The following is a 26766-nucleotide window of genomic DNA, read 5'->3' as shown; positions in this document are numbered from 1 at the left end:
AGTTATCCTAGATTAGCTTGGAAAAACCATGTGTTTCCTTAAATGTTCACCTGTATGTTCAGCCCCTCTCCTGTCAGGTGGGATCCTGAGTAAACCACATCAGATGTAAACTGAGTTTCTTCTCAGCTGCATCCTGAGGGGAAAGTCCTTCACAGTAAAACAATCAAGAGACGAGCGACAGTGCTACCCACCCAGTGAGGAAACGTGACACGCAGGGAACCACGTGCCTGAAAATAGGTTAACTCTCGGATAACAAACAGCAGGGAAAGGGAAGATAAAGTATTCCTAGAGTAAAGACATCTATAAAACCTTAAAGGAGACCTAAAACCCTGGATAATTTGTCAGTGTTCTAGGTCTTGAAATCTCTTAAGAACAACTTTCCAGGTTGCTCGAGCTGAGTGCCTCTCATCCTGTTGCTTCTCCATCCCCTCCCCTTTCCTTTTTCTTTTTTATTTTCCAAATCACCTGGAGATTTAGAGGTTGGGAAATGGAGTAGGGAGCCCTCTGGAAGTCCCTCAGGTCTTTGATTTTCTAATTCATGTATGATTAAGCATCCTACCAGCTGGGTCTTGTAGATTTCAAATAACATTTCTTAATCACATTAAGAGAAAGTTGCTCTGATCACAATCTCTTTGTTCCACAGTAGATTTGGCTCTAATGTCAGTGTGCTTTCCCATGTAGCTTTACTTGAGCACAGCTTCTGAGTTTTCTAAGATCCATTTCTCAGAGCAGGCACACCAAATTGAACTTTTGAATTTTCAGAGAAAGAAAAATTTTAATTAAAAATATATAAATCACATAGATATTCTGAATCTAACCTGTTATGAGCCTAGTACAAAACCTCTTCAGGGACAAAATCTAGTTTGCTCACAGTCACTAAATCCAGTTTTGCCACCTCTGATTTTACTGAATCAAAGACATAACATGCTTCTGTTGCAGCAAACCAGCTTTTCCTTCAGGTTTGTGTATAACCCTCTGGCCCATGGCTAGCCTGTCTATGAATGCTATTATTTTTTCCACTTGGTGAAACAAATCTAATTGGAAAACTTCTTGATGGAAGATACTTTATAATTAGAGGGGTTTTTTTTTTGTTGTTGTTTTAAGGAAGGGCAGGTTGCAGCCCTCACTGGGGGCCTTCATGTTTTAATGACTTCTGCTCACCCAGACACATGCTGACTTGGGGAGAAATTTTTCAAGAGAATCAGCAGTCCACCTCGGTGATTGTGCTGGGTTCCTTCCCACTAACTTCAGAAATGGCCCCATTACCTTTTATTGTCTCACAGAATAACCATAGCAATGGTGCATAATTAACTGTCGCTGCTGGTAAATCGGTTTTATTATTAATTTGAGAGGTTGACTTTTGCTGTCTTCACACAGTGGCAACACTTTTGTAGATGTTTCATTTTCTTCTTTAACTTTAGCACTTATAAAACCGAAAGATTACTCAGAGGAAATGCTTTGCCAAGAATGAATGAACCAAAACTGTTTTCTTCCAATGACAGAGAGTGCCCAGCCCATCCACAGTCACTTACTTTGCTTCCCGGGTGAAGCTGGGTAGCATCTGGGGGAAGCCACAGAGGGAGCCTGTCACCCTAGAGGACTGTCTCACGAATGTGCTCAGCTTTTAACCTGTGCCTGTTTTTAGTTTTCAAGCTTCTTTGTTCCATTGTTTGTCTCTTCTTTATGACTGATCACCTGTTTTCAAGCCTTCAAATCTAGGCTCTGCCTCTGTCACCACCAGGGGAGGGGGCCTCCTGACATAATGAGGTGTACTGTACATTGGTGGCATCTCACTAAAAACCAGTTGGGAACACATTCAAGGGGCAAAATAGGGAATTAGGAAGGAAAAACAGTGCTTTAAAGTCATCAAGACAGTATGGTACTGGCACAAAGACAGAAATATAGATCAATGGAACAAAATAGAAAGCCCTGAGATAAGGTGTCCAGAGGTTCGTGGCTTTATCTTCACAAAGGAGGCAAGAATATACAATGGAAAAAAGACAACCTCTTTAACAAGTGGTGCTGGGAAAACTGGTCAAGCACTTGTAAAAGAATGAAACTAGAACATTTCTAACACCATACACAAAAATAAACTCAAAATGGATTAAAGATCTAAATGTAAGACCAGAAACTATAAAACTCCTAGAGGAGAACATAGGCAAAACACTCTCCGACATGAATCACAGCAGGATCCTCTATGACCCACCTCCCAGAATATTGGAAATAAAAGCAAAAATAAACAAATGGGACCTAATGAAACTTAAAAGCTTTTGCACAACAAAGGAAACTATAAGCAAGGTGAAAAGACATCCCTCAGATTGGGAGAAAATAATAGCAAACGGAGCAACAGACAAAGGATTAATCTCAAAAATATACAAGCAACTCCTGCAGCTCAATTCCAGAAAAATAAATGACCCAATCAAAAAATGGGCCAAAGAACTAAACAGACATTTGTCCAAAGAAGACATACAGATGGCTAACAAACACATGAAAAGATGCTCAACATCACTCATTATTAGAGAAATACAAATCAAAACCACAGTGAGGTACCATTACATGCCAGTCAGGATGGCTGCTATCCAAAAGTCTACAAGCAATAAATGCTGGAGAGGGTGTGGAGAAAAGGGAACCCTCCTACACTGTTGGTGGGAATGCAAACTAGTACAGCTGCTATGGAGAACAGTGTGGAAATTTCTTAAAAAACTGGAAATAGAACTGCCATATGACCCAGCAATCCCACTTCTGGGCATACACACCGAGGAAACCAGAACTGAAAGAGACATGTGCACCCCAATGTTCATCACAGCACTGTTTATAATAGCCAGGACATGGAAGCAACCTAGATGCCCATCAGCAGATGAATGGATAAGGAAGCTGTGGTACATATACACCATGGAATATTACTCAGCCATTAAAAAGAATCCATTTGAATCAGTTCTAATGAGATGGATGAAACTGGAGCCCATTATACAGAGTGAAGTAAGCCAGAAAGATAAGACCAATACAGCATACTAACACATATATATGGAATTTAGAAAGATGGTAATGATAACCCTATATGCAAAACAGAAAGAGAGACACAGATGTACAGAACAGAATTTTGGACTCCGTGGGAGAAGGCGAGGGTGGGATGTTCTGAGAGAACAGCATCGAAACATGAATATTATCTAGGGTGAAACAGATCACCAGCCCAGGCTGGATGCATGAGACAAGTGCTCGGGCCTGGTGCACTGGGAAGACCCAGAGGGAGGTGGGAGGGGGGATCAGGATGGGGAACACATGTAAATCCATGGCTGATTCATGTCAATGTATGGCAAAAACCACTACAATATTGTAAAGTAATTAGCCTCCAACTAATAAAAATAAATGAAAAAAAATAAATAAAAGTAAGCTTTATGGGAAGGAGGAATCAAGATGGCAGAGGAGTAGGACATGGAGCTCACCTCCTCCCACAGATGTGTCCAGAACACACCTATATGTTAAACAGTTTGCATAGAACATCTACTGAATATTGGCAGAAGACCTCAGACTTCTGAAAGGGCAAGAAAACCTCCACATAATCGGTTAGGATGAAAGAAAAAAAAAAAAAGAAGAGAGAGAGAAAGGAGTGGGGACAGGACCTGTGCCCCAGGGAGGGAGCTGTGAAGGAGGAAAGGTCCCCTCACTGGACAGGTGCAAAGCTTCAGAGCCTCAGAGGAGAGCGCAGCAACCAGCTTCTGGAAGGCAAAACAGAGAGTGACCCTGGCAGTAGACGCTTATGTGCTGGCCCAGGCAGGGGCTGGGTGCTAAAGCTTGGGCTTCAGAGGTCATACCCAGGGAGAGGAGTGGGCTTGGCCACACGCAGACAACCTGGAGAGGCTGGAATATTGCAACTGAGGCTGCACACGGAAGAGGCCTGGGCCCTCAGAGAGGCGAGGACCATTGTGGAGGGCCACGCAAGGAGAAGGGCAGGCACTGCCAGTGGAGCTCCTTTCCCTACGCATGCTCCCGGGCAGCAGGATGCCACCTACAAATTCCGGGGGTAGGCATGAGCCAGCACCACCTTTGTGAGCTTCAGAGGTGGGCATGGACCACTGAGAGAGCCGCAAGCAGCCGCCAGTCACTGCCCCTGCCATCCAGGGAGCATGTGTGGGCAGCAGGCAGGGGCCAATCACTGCGCCTGCTGTTCCGGGGTCTCAGGCTGCTGCTGGAAGACCCACAAGCCGGTGCTGATTGCTACCCCGGTGTACTTGGAGTGAGTGCGGGCTACCAAACCTTTGTTATTGTTGTTCAGTCACCAGGTCATGTCTGACTCTTTGCAACCCCATGGACTGCAACACGCCAGCCTTCCCTGTCCTTCACTATCTCCCAGAATTTGCTCAAATCCATGTCCATTGAGTCGTTGATGCCGTCAAACCACCTCGTTGTCTGTCAACCCCTTCTCCTTTTGCCTTCAGTCTTTCCCTGTGTCAGGATTTTTCCCATGATTGGCTATTTGCTTCAGGTGGCCAAAGCATTGGCACACCCCACATGAAGGGTATAAGAGCCAGCACATGCTGAGGAAGGAGACAGAAGCATCCCAACTAAAAGCAGTCCCTCGATTCCAGACGAGACAGCAGAGTAAAAGGACTTCAGCTCATGTCCTGTCATGAAAACACCAAAATCACAACTAAAATGCTGAACAACCATCAGCAAAAAAGACTGGAACCTACCAAAAAAGATATTTTACATCCAGACACAAAGCCACAAGAAGATGGAGCGAGAGTCCAGAGCCCCAGGTCAGGCTCCCCAGCCTGGCATCGGGAGGAGGAGTCCGCAGAGCATTTGGCTTTGAAGGCCGGTGGGGCTTGAGGGCAGGAGCTCCACAGGACTGGGGCAAACAGAGCCTCCACTCTTGGGTGCACACAAGACTTCACATGCACTGGGACCCAGGGCAAAGCAGCAACTCGCAGGAGCCTGGACTAGGCCTACCTGTGGGTCTTGGAGGGTCTTCTGGAGAGGAGGGGGTCCACTGTGGCTCACCATGGGGGCAAGGACACTGATGGCGGAGGCCCCAGGGAATATTGACCACTGTGAGCTCTCTTGGAGGTTGCACTTTTAGCACCAAGATCTGGCCCACCTAACAGCCTGCAGGCTCCAGTGCTGAAGAGGCCTCAGGCCCCACCCATCAGCAGACAGACTGCCTGAACTTATCCTGACCTCACAGCCACCTCTAAACACACCCCTTGACACATCTCCTAAAGGTCGGAAGGGTCATCATCAAAAAATCTACAATCAGTGCTGGAGAGGGTATAGAGAAAAGGGAACTCTCCTACACTGTTAGTGGGAATGTCAATCAGTACACCACGATGTGAACAGTATGGAAGTTCCTTTAAAAAAAGGTAAGATAGAGCTTCTGTATGACCCAGCAATCCCACTCCTGCACATCTATCTGGAGAAAACTGTAATCCAAAAAGATCCATGCACCCCAGTGTTCACTGCAGCACTGTTTACAACAGCCACATCATAGAAGCAACCTAAATGTCCATCAACAGAGGAATGGATAAAGAAGATGTGTATATACACACACACACACACACTGGAATGTTACTCATAGAAAGAATGAAATAATTCCATTTGTAGCAACATGGATTGACCTAGAGATTATAATAGTAAGAAGACAAATATCATATGATATCACTTATAAGATAATTCAGATCAACTTATTTACAAAACAGGAACAGACAGACTTCAAAAGTATGGTTACCAAAGGAGAAACAGGGGGAGAAAGGATAAATTAGGAGTTTGGAATTAACATATATGCACCTACTACATACAAAATAGATGATCAACTAGGACCTACTGTATAGCACAGGGAATTCTACTCAATGTTCTGTAATGACCTATATGGAATAAGAGTGGGTATATGTATAACTGAATCACTTGGCTGGACACCTGAAACCAACAGTGTTGTAAATCAACTACACTCCAATAGAAAACAGAGGTTAAATTTTTTTTTTTTTTTTAAGTAAACTTGACTGGAGCATAACAGAAAAGCCCACCTTCCTTTGCCTGGCTAACACTTACTGAGCAGTGACTGTGGCAAAGTACATTGCTTGGTGTGGGGGGCACATGTAAAATTCAGTTTATAGTCCCTAATATTCTCACCTTCAAGGGGTCCAAGGAACCCCTGACGGGGCAACACCTACCCCTCATCTCAGCCCATGCCTTCATTCTATTACATTGACACATAATGTGTTCCAGGAATCCAAAAGAATGAACCTCATTTTTGTCAGTCACCGAGAAGATAGGATATCTTCTGTGCAAAGAAAACAGTACATTTAAAGACAGGCTGGAGACAATTAAGTGCGACCAGGAATTGCAAATAAGTCAGTCTAATCCAAGCATGGGGTAAGGAGTATGTCTGGTTATGTACATCCACCCTAGAAAGTACAGACATCATCTTAAAGGCAGTGAGGCTATTGAAAGACCATTAAGCAGGGGTGTCATGTAATCAGAGATATTAGAGACATTTCTTTTAGTAGTTCTGTGAGAAATGGACTAGGGTGCAGCACTGTTACAGTGGTTTAGCAGAAGAAGCGTGAGGGCCTGCACCATGGGGTCAGTAAGGTTAAAGAAAGGATGGAGGGCTTCAAGGTCCATGTAGGAGGGGTCCTGGACAGGATGGGGACAAGGGGAAGTTTACAACGACCTTTAGGTTTCTGATCAACGTAGTTAGATTTGATGGGGGTAGTGCTGCCATTTATGGAATTTAGGAAGGACAGCAATGGAGGAAGAAGACTTGTTCACTCTAGGATAGGAAGAGTCTAAGTGCCTCCAGGATAAACATTCTGAGATGCCTGCTGGGTAGTTGGACATGCAGGCTTGAGCACAGAGGGAGGTATGAACTGGAGTAAGACATCTGAGCGTCTTTAGAATTGATGTCAAAACTGAAGTTGTGAGTGTGGCTAGGTAGGCCCGGGGAGCATATGTAGAGAGGAAAAGTCCACACGCAAAGCCTCAGGGCCATCATAGTTGAGCAAATAGTTAAGGGGAGCCCCTGACACATGAACAGTGAGCAGCCAGAGGACAAGGAAGAGGGCTTACAAAATGACAGAGAGCTTCATGCAAGAGTGAGGTGCCAGAGTAATCATACATTTAGGGTAGAGGAGTGTCCTAGGAACCAGGACAGTTGCAGGTAAGTGGTGGGAACAGAGACCCAGAGGTAAATAGGAATAGGGGTGAATTAGAGCAACTGTGGACAAGTCAGTCACATGTTGGGCAGGGGCATGAATAGTCAGGGAGATTTAAATGAGAAGACTTTAGTTCTGCTTGTGTTGAGGAAAGTCCCCAAGGCCTGGAGATCCTGAAGAAAATGAGGCTAAATGGAAGTAGATGGGGATGGGGAGGCAATCCATGGCCCCTGGGTGTGGCCTCCTCCCCACCCCTGACTGGGCCAGGCCTTTGTTCCTGTGACGGCACGTGCCTGCTCTTCTGCAGAGTAACACTGGCTCTTCTTAGTCCACAGCTTCTGATATGCGATTTGAAGACACATTTTATGGAACAGATATAATCCAAGGGGAGAAAAAGAGACAGAGAGTGCTGAGCTCCAGATTCAAGAATGAATATGTGGATGACCCCGTCTACCGCACGTTCTTGAAGAGCTCTTTCCAGAAGAAGTGTCAGAAGAGGCAATAGTGTGCCTACATTGCTCTGCAGGCCGCAGAATGACTTGGGCAGAAGAGGACCGAGGAAGGACAGCCTGGGGCCGTGCCATGTGTTTCCCTGGGGTAGGTGACAGACTGTGTCTCTGACAGTGGAAAATCAGGCTCCCCAGAGTGTGGTCACCAGAACCACAAAATACGCATTATTAATTGGATACCACAGTCTGAAGCTGTCTCCTAGTCTTGCTTTCACTTGTTAGCAGTTGTCTCCTTTGATCCCAAAGAATTTTTCTAAGTGAAGGAAATCACTCACCAAAAAAAGCCACTGCCAGAGGAGGTGGATCCCCACACATGGCTTTCAGGCCTGAGAACGAAGAGAGACCGCTCCCCTCCGTGAGCAAGTGGGGGCCTCCAGGCCCAGGTGGGAGGGTGATAACATATTTTCCACAGTCAGGGAAGGACTCTCACTTATTTGTTTTAAATGGCAGTTTTTATAAAACATTTTTAAAACACAAATGGCATGTATGGTAATGAGATTTACCCGTGTGCTATCTGTATTTCCCTTGTATAGAACTTTTACATTTTTTTATATCCCTTTTACTTTTGATTGTGTCTGATGAGAACTGAGTTGTTGGCCTCTGTGAAATTTTTGGCTCTTGAGAAAGAATCCTTATGAATTGTCTGGGAATTTTATATATTTAAAGAGGGAGATCTGGGGCTGTTATTTTTAAACACTTTTTTTTTCATAATACATATTCTGAGTAGATATTTATAAAATATGTTTCTTTCATTATGTGTTTGTAAGATTAGAGTTAAAAATAAATATGCCTCGATGCATAGTTTTGAGGTAATATGATTTTTCCTTTTTAAAACAGCTTGAAAATGTACTAGTGTTTAAAAATAAAGATTTCCATTTTCTCCAATCCTGTCTTCTAACTTGCTTATTTGTCTAGGTTTAAACCTATAGAAAACAAGTTTTGTCTGTGAGCTGACTGTGAAGACATTCTGGGGCCCCGGCTTCAGACTCTTCTTTCCTCACTGACTTTGTCCATAACTGTGGACGCACTGCCAGACATTTATGGCTGCACCGCTGGGGATAAAGTCTGCTCTGCCTGCTCACGGTGCCTGCTGAAGTGTTTTCCTCAGCTCCTCCTTTGGGCCTGGAAGAAACCTGAGCATCTGGAATCTCACTCTTTTCATCGCGGGTCTCTTGGTCCTCAGCTTCACTGGAGGGGGCTTTATGGATCCTCCAATCCCTCCCATCACTTTGTAGATGAGGGTGGAGGAGAGGCAGGGAGACGGCTTGCCCACGGTCACACAGTGATGCTTGAGTTAACTATGGCCACAGTGATACTGCATAACCAACAACTGCAAAATCTCAGTGCCCTGTGGCAAGATGCACTGCTTTTGCTTATGAGCCTGCAGATTGACTGATCAAGGCTGGGCTTGGCTCTGCAGCTGTGCTGACCTCGGCTTGGGCCAGCTCACATGTCTGCTCCACGTGTCCCCATCAGCCCACTGGACCTAGTGGGCTAGCCCAGATTTGATCTTGTCTGGTCACTGGCAGAGGCAGAGAGGCCAACCAAATGAGTGAATTTTAGGTCTGATGTTGGTTAACATCCTGTGGCCCAAAGCCCAGAGCCAGGGATTAGAGGGCATTTCAGAGTTTCATGGCAAAACGTGTGGATATGTCGTGTTAGTAGGTAGAGAGTAGAGAACTGAAGCATCATGACAGCCACAGCTGAAGCTCAGCTCTGCAGACCTCTAACTGGCTGATGTTCCGTCTTCCAGAGTGCCTTGTGGCTGAACTCTGAGCTGGGGAGGAGCCCATCAGCCATATTTTTACAAGGACTGAGCACTCCACATTTTCTGCCAGTATAGTCATACATTTTATCAAGTAATCAAGCTTGCCTTTTCTGTCTCCACATTTTGAATGGAACTGACCTGCTCTCTCCACAATATGCCAGGAAAGTAGGCCTGTGTAAGGCATTAAGAGGAATTAATCTAAATAGGATCATTCGTATTGTACAAGTTTGCCTGTCAGCAAGATTTCTGATTGGTTGCCACAGGGAGAAAATGTGCAGAGTCCTATGTGATCTCAAATACAGCTGTTTTTTATGGTCTCACTTAACTAATGTTCCTATAATCAAGTACAGCCGTATATGGCCTAAGCAAAATAGTGTCGGCCACAAATACACTCTGACTCTTGAGAAAGACTCCTTTGTTTCACTGCATTCCGCATGAAGTCGTTATTAGCTCTCTGACCAGACAAATCAGTAAAGCTTTTTCGCTTACTGTGTGACACCTCAATTGTAATTTTAATTTCTTTGCGTTACACTAGCTGCATTTTTAGTGTGCACATGTAGCGTGAAATCAGTTGAAGTCCTTCTAGTATTAAAAAAAAAAATTGCTGGCTGTGACAATTCTAATGTAATTCTAATTATAAGCCTTTTCTCTGGAGGTTAGAGGATTAGTAAAACTGCCTGGCATATTTCACAACATTTTAGTTCCTTTATGTGTGTCTGAAATGAGAACAATGTGATTCTTGTCAATTTACTTTTATTAAAGTACTTTTGTTTAGTTCATCTAAACAGAAATTGAGAAGAAGTATCTACTAAAATATCACATGACTTCACAGATGCATTATAAATTGCTCCTGGGTAATGGCATATGAAAATGTGAAGATGCAGAATACAAAAACACATAGTGAATGGATCTGCCACTTCTCCTTATACCCACCCCATGTGAAGCAAGGCTGAAACATGTTTGTTCCTGTAAATGACCTGGAGGTTTTATGAGTAATCATATTAGAGGAGCATATGCTGCAAGATAACATTGTGTTTTACTTTTGCCTTTAAGTAAAAAAGGATCTGAAATGAAACAATCTTCATTTTACATACTAATCAGCCCCCAAAACTTGAAGCAAACCAGAAATTCTGAGACATTACATGAGTAACTGGTTGGTTGCAAAGACTCGATTTTACAACAAACTGCTTCTGAGAATTCATATGTGCATCATGGGAAGTATCTTGAATTCTCTCACCCAGTACGTTGTTGAGACATACAGCACTGAGTGGCCTCTGAGGAGCCTGAATTGTCCAGCAAGTGCACTGAAAACTCAGAAACGCCATGCTCTATCCTCAGAAAGTACAGGTCCACTTGAAGAAATGGAAGTTTATTGATGGTATTAATGATGTGCTGAGCATCTATTGTTATACTCTGCCTGGTAGGCTTCTTAGTGGCCTTTATCTTACTTAGTCTCCCCAAAAAATCAGCAAAGGAAATACTCTCCTCTTTCATGGAGGGAAACTAAGGTTCAGAGAGGTTAAGTAGCTTTTGGATCACTTGACCTCGATGCATGAAGAGAGGATTCTAAACCTGACACAATCAAATAACACTGGATAGATGACTCTGAAGCTCAGACAAATTAGCACTAGAGATATAAATTAGAAAGTCATCTGGTAAAGGCAAAAGTCTTCTGGTAAAGGCAAAACTATAGGATCAGAAAAGCAATCTCTTGTTGCCAAGGACTGGAAGTGAAGGAGGAAACTGACAACAGAGGCTCAGCTTGAGGAAACTTTTTGGGGGTGATGGCAATATTCTTTATCTTGACTGAGGTGGTGATAATAGGATTATATGTCAAAATTCACAGAACAGAACACAAAAGGTAGATATTACTATGTGTAAGTATCACCTCAATAAACTTGCCTTAAATAAATAAAATCTAGTGGAATGGTGGTCAGGTAACTTGGGAGAGAACATATGAATGAGATGAGAAGATGTGAAAAGAAACCATGAACCCTGGGAAAGAGTCACATATAGCTGAGTCGTGAATGAGCACTGAAAGGGGCCAAGAAATGGGAAACCAGGATACTGTGATGTCATGGACATCAACAGAAGACGGTATTACAAAAAGGAGAGGGGTCAACAGAAAATGCTACAGAGTCCCAGATCACATAGTTGGTCATTAGGAGAACACTGGTGTCTTTCATGAGAGCATTTCACATGGTTTCAGATGAGAAGCCTAGTAATATTCAAATAAATGGGTGAGAGGAGATCAAGATGGTGGAATAGATGGATGTGGAGCTCACCACTTCCCACAAATAGATCAAAATTACATGTGGAACAATTCTCACAGAATACCCACTGAATGCTGGCAGAAGATTTCATACAACCAAAACACAAGAAAAATTACCATGTAACTCGGTAGGATAAAAGTTAAAAAAAAAAAAAAGGATAGCATCTGTGCCTCTGCGAGGGAGCTGTGAAAGTGGAGGGGTTCCTCCACTCTGGGAGCCTCCTGCACAATGGGGAGAGATCAGCAGGGACAGAAAAGGAGCTTCAGAGGAGAGTGCAGCAACTAGCTTGCAGGAGGCAGAATGGAGAGATACCAGCATACCTGGTTCTGACCACCTCTGTGCTGTACCCTACACTCACTGCCTCGACTGTCCACAATGTGCACTGGCCATCAGCCCCTTGACTGGGGGTGTGATTGGTGTGGCAGTGACCAGAGCCTGCACTGGATGCTGAGCAGGACCTCCTCTTTAGCATCACAGCCTTGGTTGGCTACACAGACCCTTCCCCAGTTGTTGGAGTAGATGCCCCCTGATCTATTTCTGAGCTGCTGGTTGGGGTAGATGGGATGGGAGCACGTATGCTGGTCAAGGAGCCAGTGAGTATTCCTCCACAGGAGGTGTCCATCAGCAAGAGCTCATCTGCTGGTGTGAGTGGGGGCTGGGTGCTAAAAATCAGGCTTCGGTGGACACCTGGTGAGAGGAGTGAGGTTGGCTGCACAGAGTCGGCCCAGAAGGGCTAGAGTGTGACCCAGACCAAAACTGGGAGGAGTGTGCAAAATGGAGCCCAGGTCCGCCACAGAAGCCCCACTGTTACTACACACATGTGGAGAGGGCCAGGGCCCGACCACAGCCGCCTCCTTCTCAGCAAGCTCACCATGGGCAGGGCTCCACCTCTGCAACTACTGGGAACAAGCACGCAGTTGCCCCAGACTTGGAGGCAGGGCTGAATCTGAGCCCTGTCTCGTGACTTTGCATGTTGGTGGATTTATGCTCTTGGTGCCTTTGTAAGCTCAGTGCCTGTGGGGCATCCAAGAAGATGAATGTTCCTTGGGTGAAGTGGCTCTGGAGTTAGCAGCTGTGGACACTGGGGCCATGTGCCCAGGGAGGCCAGGCTGGGACCTCTGGTGAATATGTTTAGTTCCCGTGATATGTCCAGTTGATTGACTATGTGACTACTGGTAGCTGGTACACAGATCTGTGCCTCTGGATCTGTGCTGATGGCTTTCTGAGGGACATCTGGGCCAACTGCTTGCATTCCCATGACTAAGGCGGGACTGAGGAAGTGCCAAGAACAGTGTATTTTGTGGGCCCACACAATGGGTGACAGACAACATCACAGACTCAGAAGGCAAGGATTGCAGATGGCTTTTGGAAGGTGGAAAAAGCAAGGAAATATTCTCCTCTGAAACTGCTAAAGCATTTGACTATGAATCACAACAAACAGAAAAATTCTAAAAGAAATGGGAATACCAGTCCACCTTACCTGCCTCCGGAGAAACCTATATGCAGGTCAAGAAGCAACAATTAGAACTAGACACAGAACAACAGACTGGTTCAAATTTAAGAATGGGGTACAACAAAGCAGTTTATTGTCACCCTGCTTATTTAACTTATATGCAGAGTACCTCATGCAAAATGCTAGGCTGTATGAAGCACAAGATAGAATCAAGATTACCTGGAGAAATATTAACAACCTCAGATGTACAGATGACACCACCCTTATGGCAGAAAGTGAAGAGAAACTAAAGAGCCTCTTGATGAAAGTGAAAGAGGAGAGTGAAAAAGCTGGCTTAAAACTCAACATCAAAAAACTAAGATCATGGCATCCATTTCCATCACTTCATGGCAAATAGATGCAGGAGAAAATAGAAACAATGGCAGATTTTATTTTCTTGGGCTCCAAAATTACTCCAGATGTTGTCTGCAGCCATGAATTAAAAGATACTTGCTCCTTGGAAGAAAAGCTATGACAAACCTAGATGGCATATTAAAACACAGAGACATCACTGTGCTGACAAAGATCTATCTAGTCAAAGTTATGGTTTTTCCAGTAGTTATAAAGAAGGCTGAGTACCGAAGAAGTGATGCTTTTGAACTGTGGTGCTGGAGGAGACTCTTGAGAGTCCCTTGACAGCAAGGAGATCCAACCAGTCAATCCTAAGGGAAATCAACACTGAATATTCATTGGGAGGACTGAAGCTGAAGCTGAATCTCTAATACTTTGGCCACTTGATGCAAAGAGCTGACTCTTTGGTAAAGACCCTGATGCTGGTAATGATTGAGGGCAGGAGGAGAAGAGGGTGACAGTATAAGGTGACTGGATGGAATCATTGAGTCAAAGGACATGAATTTGAGCAAACTCTGGAAGATAGTGAAGGACAAGAAAGCCTGGGGTGCTGCAGTCCACCCAGGGGTTGCAAAGAGTCAGACACAACTAAGCAACTGAACAGCTGCAACAAAGAACAAAACCTCTGCAAGGGAGCATCCCTGCTGAAATTCTGTGACTGTTGTTTCAAACCACTAAGCAAGTAATGTAGACAAGAGGTAAACAAATATTTAATTCAGATGACCATTATACTACTGTGGGAAGAATTCCTTAGAAAAACTGGGGTAGCCCTCATAGTCAACAAGAGTCCAAAATGCAGTATTAGGTGTAACCTCAAAAACAACATAATGATCGTGATTCGTTTGCAAGGCAAACCATTCAACACCACACGAATCCAAGTCTATGCCTCAACCACTAATGCTGAAGAAGATGCAGGTGAATGGTTCTATGAAGACCTACAAGACCTTCTAAAACTAACACCAAAAAAAAATGTCCTTTTCCTCATAGGAGATCGGAAAGCAAAACTCAGAAGTCAAGGGGACATGGAGTAAAAATCAAGTTTGGCCTCGGTGTACAAAATGAAGCAGGGCAAAGGCTAACAGAATTTTGCCAAGAGAATGCATTGTCATAGCAAACACCCTCTTCCAACAACACAAAAGATGACTCTACACATGGACATCACCAAATAGTCAATACTGAAATCAGACTGATTATATTATTTGTAGCTGAAAATGGAGAAGCTCTGTATTGTCAACAAAAATGAGACTGGAAGCTGATTATGGCTCAGATCATGAACTCCTTATTGCAAAATGTATGCTTAAATTGAAGAAAGTAGGGAAAATGACAAATTCAAGGGATTAGATCTGACAGAGTGCCTGAAGAACTATGGATAGAGATCTGTAACACTGTACAAGAGGCAGTGAACAAAACCATCCCCAAGAAGAAGAAATGCAACAAGGCAAAATGGTTGTCTGAGGAGGCCTTACTAATACCTGAGAAAAGAAGAGAAGTGAAAGACAAAGGAGAAAAGGAAAGATAGGCCCATCTGAATTTAGAGTTCCAAAGAACAGCAAAGAGACATAAGAAAGCCTACTTAAGTGAACAATACAAAGAAATAGAAAAAACAATAGAATGGAAAAGACTAGAGACCTCTTCAAGAAAATTAGAGATACCAAGGGAACATTTCATGCAAAGATGGGCACAATAAAGGACAGAACGGTATGGAACTAACAGAAGCAGAAGATATTAAGAACAGGTGGCAAGAATGCATAGAAGAACTATACAAAAAAGGTCTCAATGACCCAGATAACCACAAATTTCTGATCACTCACCTAGAGCCAGACATCCTAGAGTGTGAAATCAAGTGGGCCTTAGGAAGCATTACTACAAATAAAGTTAGTGGAGGTGATGGAATTCCAGCTGAGCTATTTCAAATTCTAAAAGTTGATGCTGTTGAAGTGCTGCATTCAATATGGTAGCAAATTTGTAAAACTCAGCAGTGGCCACAGGACTAGAAAAGTTTTCATTCCAATCCCAAAGAAGGGCAATGTGAAAGAATTCTTAAACTGTCACAGGATTGCACTCATTTTACATGCTAGCAAGGTCATGCTCAAAAACCTTCAAGCAAGGCTTCAACAATACATGAACCAAGAACTTCCAGATGTACAAGCAGGATTTAGACAAAGGAGAAGAACCAGAGATCAAATTGCCCATATCACTGGATCATAGAAAAAGCAAGGGAATTCCAGCAAAACATCTACTTCTGCTTCATTGACTACTCTAAAGCCTTTGATTGTGTGGATCACAACAAACTGTGGAAAATTCTAAATGAAAAGGGGATACCACAACACCTGCATCCTGAGAAGCCTGTATGCAAGTCAAGAAGCAGTAGTTAAAACCAGACATGGAACAATGGACTGGTTCAAAATTGGGAAAGGAGTACATCAAGGCTGTATATTGTCACCATGCTTGTTTAACTTCTGTGCAGAGTACATTATGCAAAATGCCAGGCTGGATGAAGCACAAGCTGGAGTCAAGATTGCCTGGAGAAAAATCAATAAACTTAGATATGCAGAGAACATCACCCTAATCACAGAAAGTGAAGAGGAACTAAAGAGCCTCTTGATGAAGGTGAAAGAGGAGAGTAAAAAAGCAGGCTTAAAACTCAACATTCAAAAGACTAAGATCATGGCATGTGGTCCCACCACTTCATGGCAAATTGATGGGGACAGAATGGGAACAATGACAGACTTTATTTCTTTAGGCTCCAAAATTATTGCTGATGGTAACTGCAGCCATGAAATTAAAAGATGCTTGCTCCTTGGAAGAAAAGCTGCGAAATCCTAGACAGTGTATTAAAAAGCAGAGACATCCCTTTGCTGACGAAGGTCCATCTAGTCAAAGCTATGGTTTTTCCAGTAGTCATTTAAAGATATGAGAGTTGGACCAAAAAAAGGCTGAGGACCAAAGAATTGATGCTTTCGAATTGTGGTGCTGGAGAAGACTCTTGGACAGCAAGGAGATCAAACCAGTCAATCCCAAAGGAAATCAATCCTGAATATTCATTGGAAGGACTGAAGCTGATGGCTGAAGCTGAAACCAATGCTTTGGCCACCTGATGCGAAGAACTGACTCATTGGAAAAGACCCTGATGCCGGTAAAGATTGAGGGCAGGAGGAAAAGGGTGGGTGACATAGGATGAGATGGTTAGATGGCATCATCAACTCAATGGACAGGAGTTTGAGCAAACTCTGGGAGATTGTAAAGGAGAGGGAAGCCTAGTATGCTATAATGCAAGGGGTGGCAAAGATTTGGACTTGACTGAGGGACTGAATAATATCAACCTCAAGTTGGCACTTGCCAAGAGCATTTGTGAACAGCTAAACAACAGTAAGAACAAGGGTATTTACCTTCTGCCTCTGTGGAGACTGAACCCTGTGCTGCTGTAGCTGTTGACCTTCAACACCTCCTGAGGGAGTTCACAGTGCAGTGAGGCACTCTGTGCTCCAGCGAATCTGGCAGGACAGCTGTTTAGATAGTTGGATATTTTTAGGAACACATTTTATGATCCCAATCCCTGTATCTCCTCACATCTGAAACAGCACTAAATCCATTCATGGTGACATCAGATCCTAGGAGAAAACCTCATATAAAGTAAGTGCTTGATTGCATTGAACTCCTCCTTCACCAGCACCTTAAAATTGACCTTCCCCCCACTACCTCTTGGGAGCAATCTCTCAAAGCTATCTGTTTGCCGCCTCCCTGGCTGCAGTCCTCATTTTGCTGCAAGTAAAACTTAACTTGCAACTCTCAAGTTGTGCATCTTTTTTAGTAGACAATAACAACAGTATCACATTGATAAACTTGCCTCAAATAAATAAAATCTAGTGGAATGCAACAAGAAGTGCTCCCAAGATGGCAGAGTAGAAGAATGTACACTCATCTTCTGCCAGAACACCAAAATCACAACTAGTTGCTAAACAACCATTGGCAGGAGAATGTTGGATCCCACCATAAAAAGATACTCTGCGTCCAAGGGCAAAGGAGCAGCCCCAACAAGACAGTTGGAGGGGTGCAGTTGCATTTTAAAATCAAATCTCAGACCCACCAAAGACACTCGGAGGGCACAAACAAAATGTTGGTGCACAAGGACCAAGGGAAAGGAGCAGTGATCCCCACAAGACATTGAGCTAGATCTGCCTTTGAGTGTCTCTTGCAGAGGCATGGGTCAGCAGTGACCTGCCTTGGGGACAGGGCCTTTGGATGCAGCAGACCTGGAGGTGCAGCGTGTGGCCTTAAGTCCTCTTGGAGGAGGTCATCATTAGCTCCACTATAAACTGCCAAGTAGATGACTTACAAACTAGAGAACAATTATACCAAAGAAGTTCTCACTGTGTTGCAAAAGCTCTAGGGTCCACAACAGATTTCCCAACCTGGGGATCCAGCAATAGGACTGAGAACCTCCAGGGAAACAGACTTGGAGGGCACAACACAACGTGGTGGGCACCAGGACTCAGGAGAAAGGAACAGTGACCCCACAAGAGACTGAGCCAAACTTGCCTGTGAATGTCCAGGAGTCTCTGGTGGAGGTGTGGGTTGACAATGGTCTGCTGCTGGGTCAGGGGCACTGGCTACAACAGTCCTGGGAGCTGCAGAGTGCTGGCATAAGTCCTTTTGATGGAGGTCACCATTACTGCCATTATCCCTACCATAGTTTGGCCTTAGGCCAAACTACAGGGAGGAAACACAGCCCCACCCATCAGCAGAAAATTGGATTAAAGATTTACTAAGCATGGCCTTGCCCACCAGACCAAGACCCAGTTTTACTCACAGCCAGTCCCTCCCACCAGGAAGCTTCCACAAACCTCTTATCTTCACCTATCAGAGGGCAGACAGAATGAAAACCACAGTCACAGAAAACTAACCAAACTAGTCACATGCATTGCATGTGAACTCAATGAAACTAAGATCATGCCGTGTATGACGGACGGCTCATAGTGGAGAGTTCTCACAAAACGTGGTCCACTGGAGAAGGGAATGGCAAACCACTTAAGCATTCTTGCCTTGAGGACCCCATGAACACTATGAAAGACAAAAAGATATGACACTGAAAGCTGAACTCCCCAGGTCGGTAGTTGCCCAATATGCTACTGGAGAAGAGTAAAGAGATAGCTCCAGAAGGAATGAAGAGGCTGAGCCAAAGCAGAGACAACACCCCATTGTGGATGTGTCTGGTGGTGAAAGTAAAGTCCAAAGCAGTAAAGAACAATATTGCATAGGAACCTGGAGTGTTAGGTCCATGAATCAGGGTAAATTGGGAGTGGTCAAACAGGAGACGGCAAGAGTGAATATCGACATTTTAGGAATCAATGAACTAAAATAGACCAGAATGGGAAAATTTTGTTCAGATGACCATTACATCTACTACTGATGGGCAAGAATGCCTTAGAAGAAATGGAGTAGTCCTTATAGTCAACAAAAGAGTCCAAAATACAATCTCAAAAATGACAGAATGATCTCTGTTCCTTTCCAACTCAAACCATTCAGTACCATAATAATCCAAGTCTATGCCCCAGCCACTAATGCTGAAACAGCTAAAGTTGAATGGTTCTATGAAGACCCACAAGACCTAGAACTAACACCAAAAAAAAAAAAGATGTCCTTTCCATCATAGGGGACTGTAATGAAAAAGTAAGGAAGTCAAGAGATACCTAGAGTAACAAGCAAGTTTAGCCTTGGAGTACAAAATGAAGCAAAGCAAAGGCTAAGAGAGCTTTCTCAAGAGAACTCACCGATCATAGCAAATACCCTCTTCCAACAACTGAAGAGACAACTTTACACACAGCTTTCACCAGATGGGCAACACCAAAACCATACTGACTATATTCTTTGCAGCCAAAGATGGAGAAGCTGTATATAGTGAGCAAAAACAAGGCTGGGAGTTGACTGTGGCTCAGATCATGAACTCCTTGTTGCAAAACTCAGACTTAAATTGAAGAAAGTAGAGAAAATTATGGGGCCATTCAGGTATGACCTAAATCAAATCCCTTACGATTAAACAGTGGAAGTGACAAATAGATTCAAGGGATTAGATCTAATAAATAGACTGTCTGAACAACTATGGATGGAGGTTTGTAACATTGTACAGGAGGCAGTGATCAAAACCATCCCCAAGAAAAAGAAAGGAAAAATGGTCATCGATGGAAAAAGAGAAGGAAAAGGCAGAGGAGAAAAGGAAAGATATACCCATCTGAATGCAGAGTTCCAAATAAAGCAAGGAGAGATAAGAAAGCCTTTCTAAGTGAACAATGCAAAGAAACAGAAGAAAACAATAGAATGGGAAAGACCAGAGATCTCTTTAATAAAATTAGAGATACCATCATGCAAAGATGGGCACAATAAAGGACAGAAATGGTATGGGCCTAGCAGAAGCAGAAGATACTAAGATCAGCTGGCAAGAAGAATACACAGAAGAATTGTTTAAAAAAAAAAAAAAAAAAAGATATTAATGACCCAGATAGCTATGATGTTGTGATCACTCACCTAGAACCACACATCTTGGAGAGTGAAGTCAAGTGGACCTTAGGAAGCATCACACCAAAAAACTAATGGAGGTGATGAAATTCCAACTGAGTTATTTCAAATCCTAAAAGATGATGCTGTCAAAGTGCCACACTCAGTATGCCAGCAAACTTGGAAAACTCAGCAGTGACCCTAGGACTGAAAATGCTGTTTTCATTCCAATCCCAAAGAAGGCCAATGCCAAAGAATGTTCAAACTACTGTACAAATGCACTCATCTCACACGCTAGCAAAGTAATGCTCAAAATTCTCCAAGGTAGGCTTCAACAGTACATGAACTGAGAACTTCCAGATGTTCAAGCTGGATTTAGAAAAGGGAGAGGAACCAGAGATCAAATTGCCAACATCCATTAGATCACAGAAAAAAATAAGAGAATTCTAGAAGAACATCTACTTCTGTTTTATTGACTATGCTAAAGCCTTTGACTGTGTAGGTCACAATAAACTGTGGAAAATTTTTTTAGAGATAGGAATACCAGACCACCTTACCTGCCTCCTAAGAAACCTATATGCAGGTCAAGAAGCAACAGGTACAACTGGACATGGAACAACAGATTGGTTCAAAATTGGGAAAGGAGTACTTCAAGGCTGTATATTGTCACCCTGCTTATTTAACTTATATGTAGAGTGCATCATGTGAAATGCTGGGCTGGATGAAGCACAAGCTGGAATCAAGATTGCCAGCAGAAATATCAATAACCTCTGATATGCAGATGACTCCACCCTAATGGCAGAATGCAAAGAGGAACCATAGAACCTCTTGATGAAGGTGAAAGAGGTGAATGAAAAAGCTAGCTTATTTTCAAAATTTAAAAAACTAAGATCATGGCATCTAGTCCTATCACTTCATGGCAAATTGATGGGGAAACAATGGAAACAGTGAGAGACTTTATTTTCTTGGGCTCCAAAAATCACTGCAGATGGTACTAGAGCCATGAAATAAAAAGATGCTTGCTCCTTGGAAGAAAGCTATGACAAACCTAGCCAGTGTATTAAAAAGCAGAGACTTTACTTTGCTGACAAAGGTCTGTCTAGTCAAAGCTCTGGTTTTTCCAGTAGTTATGTACGGTTGTGATAGTTGGACCATAAAGAAAGCTGAGCACTGAAGAATTGATGCTTTTGAACTGTGGTGTTGGAGAAAACTCTTGAGAGTCCCTTGGACTGCAAGGAGATACAACCAGTCAATCCTAAGGGAAATCAATTATGAATATTTATTGGAAGGACTGATGCTGAAGCTGAAGCTCTACTTTGGCCACCTGATTTGAAGAACTGATTGATTTGAAAATACCCTGATGCTGCAAAAAATTGAAGGTAGGAGGAGAAGGGGATGACGGAGGACGAGATGATTGGATGGCATCACTGACTCAGTGGAAATGAGTTAAGCAAGCTCCAGGAGATAGTGAAGGACAGGGAAGGCTGGCGTGCTGCAGTTCATGGCGTGTAAAGAGTCAGACATGACTGAGTGACTGAACAACAACAAGAAGTGGAATGGCTGTCAAGTAACTCAGGGAGAGAACATATTGCATGAGAGAAAAACAAGATGTGAAAAGAAAAAACCCTGGGAAAGAGCTACACACAGTTGAGTTGTGAATGAGCACTGAAAAGGGCCAAGAAGTGGGAAACCAGGATGTTGTAATGTCACGGACTTCAACAGAAGACAGTATTCCAAAAAGGCGGAGGGGTTAATAGAAAATGTTGTAAGTCCCAGATCATATAGTTGTTCATTAGGAGGACACTGGTGTTGTTCATGAGAGCATTTCACATGGTTTCAGATGACAAACCTATTAATATTCAAATGTGTGAGAGGAGATCAAGATGGTAGAATGGATGGATGTGGAGCTCATCTCTTTCAACAAACAGATCAGAATTACATTTACACATGGAACAATTCTCACAGAATAACCATGCAACTCTGGCAGAAGATTTCATACAACCAAAACACAAGAAAGACCACGATGTAACTGGGTGGGATAAAAGTAAAAACAACAACAACAAAAAACTAGGATGGGATCTGTGCCCGTGGGAGGGAGCTGTGAATGAGAAGAGGTTCCCTGGTAGCTCAGCTGGTAGAGAATCTGCCTGCAATGCAGGAGACCCCGGTATAATTCCTGGGTCACAAAGATCTGTTGGAGATGGGACAGTCTACCCACTCCAGTATTCTTGGGCTTCCCTGGTGGCTCAGACAGTACAGAATCCCCCTGCAATGCGGGAGAACTGGGTTCAATCCCTGGGCTGAGAAGATTGCCTGGAGAAGGGAACAGCTACCCACTGCAGTATTCTGGATTGGAGAAGTCCATGGACAGAGGAGCCTGGCATGCTACAGCCCATGGGGTCGCCAAGGGTCAGACATGACTAAGCAACTTTTAATTCACTTCCCTTGCCTTCACAGATGTAGGAGCCCCCTTCATCTGTGGGGAGATGAGCTGGGACCGTCAGGGAGCTTTGGAGGAGAGTATAGCAAATAGCTTGCAGGAGGCAGAATGGAGAGATACCAGCATACCTGGTTCTGACCACCTCCGTGCTCTACCCTGCACTCACTACCTCGACTGTCCTCAGCGTGTGCTGATCATTATTCCCTAGACTGGGTATGTGATAGGTGCGGTAGTGAGTAGAGCCTGCACTGGATGTTGAGCAGGGCCTCCTCTTTGGCATCACAGCCCTGTTGTGGCAGGGTCTGCTCCCAGTTGTTGAAGTAAAAGCCCCCGATCTGTTTCTGAGCTGCAGGGTGAGGTAGATGGATTGGGAGCACTTCCGCTGAGAGAGGAACCACTGAGTATTGCTACATAGGAGCCATCCATCAGCAAGAGCGAATCTACTGGTTTGTGTGGGGGCTGGGTGCCGAACAGCTTCAGTGGTCAAATGTGGGGAGAAAGCTGGGGCTGGCTGCACAGAGACAGCCCGAAGGGACTAGGGTGTGGCCCAGACCAAAACTGGGAGGAGTGTGCAAAATGGAGCCCAGGTCCGCCACAGAAGCCCCACTGTTACTACACACATGTGGAGAGGGCCAGGGCCCGACCACAGCCGCCTCCTTCTCAGCAAGCTCACCATGGGCAGGGCTCCACCTCTGCAACTACTGGGAACAAGCACGCAGCTGCCCCAGACTTGGAGGCAGGGCTGACTCTGAGCCCTGTCTCGTGACTTTGCATGTTGGTGGATTTATGCTCTTGGTGCCTTTGTAAGCTCAGTGCCTGTGGGGCATCCAAGAAGATGAATTGGGTGAGGTGGCTCTGGAGTTAGCAGCTGTGGACACTGGGGCCATGTGCCCAGGGAGGCCAGGCTGGGGCCTCTGGTGAATATGTTTAGTTCCCGTGATATGTCCAGTTGATTGACTATGTGACTACTGGTAGCTGGTACACAGATCTGTGCCTCTGGATCTGTGCTGATGGCTTTCTGAGGGACATCTGGGCCAACTGCCTGCATTCCCATGACTAAGGCGGGACTGAGGCAGTGCCAAGAATAGTGTATTTTGTGGGCCCACACAATGGGTGACAGACAACATCACAGACTCAGAAGGCAAGGATTGCAGATGGCTTTTGGAAGGTGGAAAAGGCAAGAATATACTCTCCTCTGAAACCTCTGCTAAAGCATTTGACTATGAATCACAACAAACAGAAAAATTCTAAAAGAAAAGGGAATACCAGACCACCTTACCTGCCTCCTGAGAAACCTGTATGCCAGTCAAGAAGTAACAGAACTGGAAATGGAACAATGTACTGGTTCAAACTTAGGAAAGGTCTATGACAACAATGTATATTGTAGCCCTGCTTCTTTAACTTCTGTGCAGAGTACATCATGTGAAACGCCAGGCTGGATGAATCACAAGCTGGAATCAAGATTTCTGGAAGAAATAACAACCTCAGATATGCAGATGATACCACCATAATGGCAAAAAGCAAAGAGGAACTAGAGAACCTCTTGATGAAGGTGCAAAAGGAGAGTGAAAAAAGTGGCTTAGAACTCAGCATTCAAAAAACTAAGATCATGGCATCCGTTCCCATCACTTCATAGCAAATAGAAGGGGAAAAAAATGGAGACAGTGGCAGATTTTATTTTCTTGGGCCCCAAAATCACTGCAGATGGTGACTGCAGCCATGAAATTAAAAGATACTTGCTCCTTAGAAGAAAAGCTATGACAAATCTAGACAGCATATTAAAAACCAGAGATATCACTTGACGGACAAAGGTCTACATAGTCAAAACTAAAGTTTTTTCACTAGTCACATATAGATTTGAGAATTGGACCATAAAGAAGGCTAAGCGCCAAATGCTTTCCAAGTATGGGGATGGAAAAGACTCTTGAGACTCCCTTGGACAGCAAGGAGATCAAAGCAGTCAGTCCTAAAGGAAATCAACCCTGAATATTCATTTGAAGGACTGATGCTGACACTCCAATACTTTGGTCACCTGATGGGAAGAGCCAACTCATTGGAAAAGACCTGATGGGAAAGATTGAGGGCAAGAGAAGGGCATGACAGAGGATGAGATGAATGGATGGCATTTTTAACAAACTGTGGAAGATAATGAAGGGCAGGGAAGCCTGCTACATACAGTTCATGGGGTTGCAAAGAGTAGCAACTAAAGAACAACCAAACCTCTTCAAGGGATCAGCCCTGCTGAAACTTTGTTGTTTAAACCACTAAGCAGGGAACTAAACAATAGCTAAACAGATATAGCAGGAGGGAGGGTGAGAGAAGGCATTCAGTGGTCAGAGGTATTAGTGTAAGATTTCTGTAGTTTAGATTGTGTTGATAAGATTTAGGGTGTGGTCCTCAGAGTAGGATGGAGGTGAAAGTCATTTCACCCTATTAACTTTTTGTTTTTTTTTAAATTGATAATCCATATGGCATAAAATTCACCCTTTTAAAATGTACAGTCCCGTGGTTTATAGTATATTCACAACACTGTGCAGCCATTACTACTATCTAATTCTAGAATTAAATACCTAGATTTGATTGACTAGTGTTATTTTGCCTTCATATATTATAGCACTTTAAAAAAATGTTCCATTTGCTTCTGCTGCAGCTCCTGGAGACTGAGAAGCATAAGGAAAATTTTCATGAGAAAATACTGAGTATGAAGAATTCTTCTGAACATATTATTTATTATACTTGATACACTTGGCCAAATGGAGATGTGCCTCCTGTCGATTCACCAGGTTTGTGACTGTGGTGCTGTGAACCCTTTCAGTGGAAGGCAGAGGACGAAGTAGGAAGGCACACCCTGGCTCCCTAGCAGAACTTCCCTTGAAGATAAGGGCCCGGAGACTGGGGGTTGGGGGAGTGTGGCCCTCAGCTTCAGCAGTCCCCAGGAATGCTAGGGCACAGCCCTTCTGCAGCAGGTCTTTGGGGACAGATAAACCCCTGACACCACACTCAGCGATGAGCCTCTCTCACCCTCCTGGTGAGAGTTCCAAGGAGTTCCCGTGGAGGTCACCTCTCTGATTCATTGCACCTGTTCCCTTCCAGGAGTACCATGGACAAACTGATCTTCTCCCCCACCCTCCTCCCCTGGGCAAGTGTTCTTTTGTTCCCATAAATTATTTAGAAGCAAATGTGACCTAACCTGAACTAATTTGAGGCTGTTTATATTCTTTAACTCACTTGGTGTGAATATTCAAACATATCACAGTAAAAAATGTGTTGGGTGTTAGGCAGTATATAATAATTGGCATGAAATTGCCTCTCTAAAAATCCTGAAAATTCTGCACTTACGCACAGTAAATCTATCCCCAAGAATTTTGGTTAAAGGGAGTGTGTTAAGTGTTAAGTTGCTCAGTTGTGTTCAACTCTTTGTGACCCCATGGACTGTAGCCTGCCAGGCTTCTCTGTCCATGGGATTCTTCAGGCAAGAATACTGGAGCGGGTTGCCATTCCCTTCTCCAGTGATCCTCCTGACTCAGGGATCGAACCCGTGTCTCCTGCATTGCACGCAGATTCTTTACCATCTGAGTGGCCCACTTATTTATATCCACTGCTTGCTGGGTAGTACTCACTACGTACAGGGCCCTACTCATTTCCGTATTCCCTATGATGCTCTGCATGTCACAGGCCCTCACTGAGCCTGACTGAATGCCACTCTGACGTGTGCTCTCACTGGGCTAGGGACTAATGACATCTGTCTTAGCTTGGGCACTGAATTAACATCACCAGTACTGCTTACCAGGGAAAGACACTCTGCCAACTGTGGCTAACTGTGAGCACAGCAGGGCCCTGAGGAAGGAAACAGTGGCATCATGCCATTCTGGCTATTCATGGAAAGGGACAGGTGTCACCAGAAGGTGGGAAAGCTCATTCGCCAACGCCAGCTCATGCTACCTAGACAGACTGTTCCTTGCTTCCATGATTCAAAAGAGAATAAACCAATTCTTCCTTGAGGCCACAAAATGGCATAAACAGGCCATGTAGGTAGAAGCATTTCTTGTTTACCCTGAAACAGAGATTTGGCCTCTAGGGTAGAGACTGAAGCCTATGAAGCTGGAAATTGAAATGTCTGCTTAATCCAGAGAATGCCCTGCATCAAGGCTTTGGGGTCACCCCCTATGGACTCTCCATGTGTGAGTTTAATGTGATATAACTATGAAACTATTTATCTCCAGCTTCCCCCTCTCCCCAAATCTAAGCCACAATGAATAAAAGGTCCCCATAATCATTTCTGCATATTTT

The 26766-nt window shown here is 44.0% G+C and overlaps 1 protein-coding gene across 3 annotated transcripts in view; it reads left to right on the top strand.

Moving 5' to 3' along the window:
- Positions 1 to 8545, top strand: part of KDM4C (lysine demethylase 4C) — a 402052-nt gene extending 393507 nt beyond the window's left edge. For all 3 annotated transcript variants that reach the window (XM_043891189.1, XM_043891188.1, XM_043891190.1), the window contains one exon: positions 7480 to 8545. In XM_043891189.1, coding sequence (XP_043747124.1) covers positions 7480 to 7656 — 177 coding nt within the window. In that variant the 3' untranslated portion in view covers positions 7657 to 8545. The remainder of the gene's footprint in view (positions 1 to 7479) is intronic.
- The last annotated feature ends 18221 nt before the right edge of the window (positions 8546 to 26766 follow it).

This window comes from Cervus elaphus, chromosome 29 (genome assembly GCF_910594005.1).
Source record: "Cervus elaphus chromosome 29, mCerEla1.1, whole genome shotgun sequence".
Lineage (NCBI taxonomy): Eukaryota > Metazoa > Chordata > Mammalia > Artiodactyla > Cervidae > Cervus > Cervus elaphus.
The sequence above is the reverse complement of the archived record's forward strand: the minus strand, read 5'-3'. Positions and strand labels throughout refer to the sequence as shown.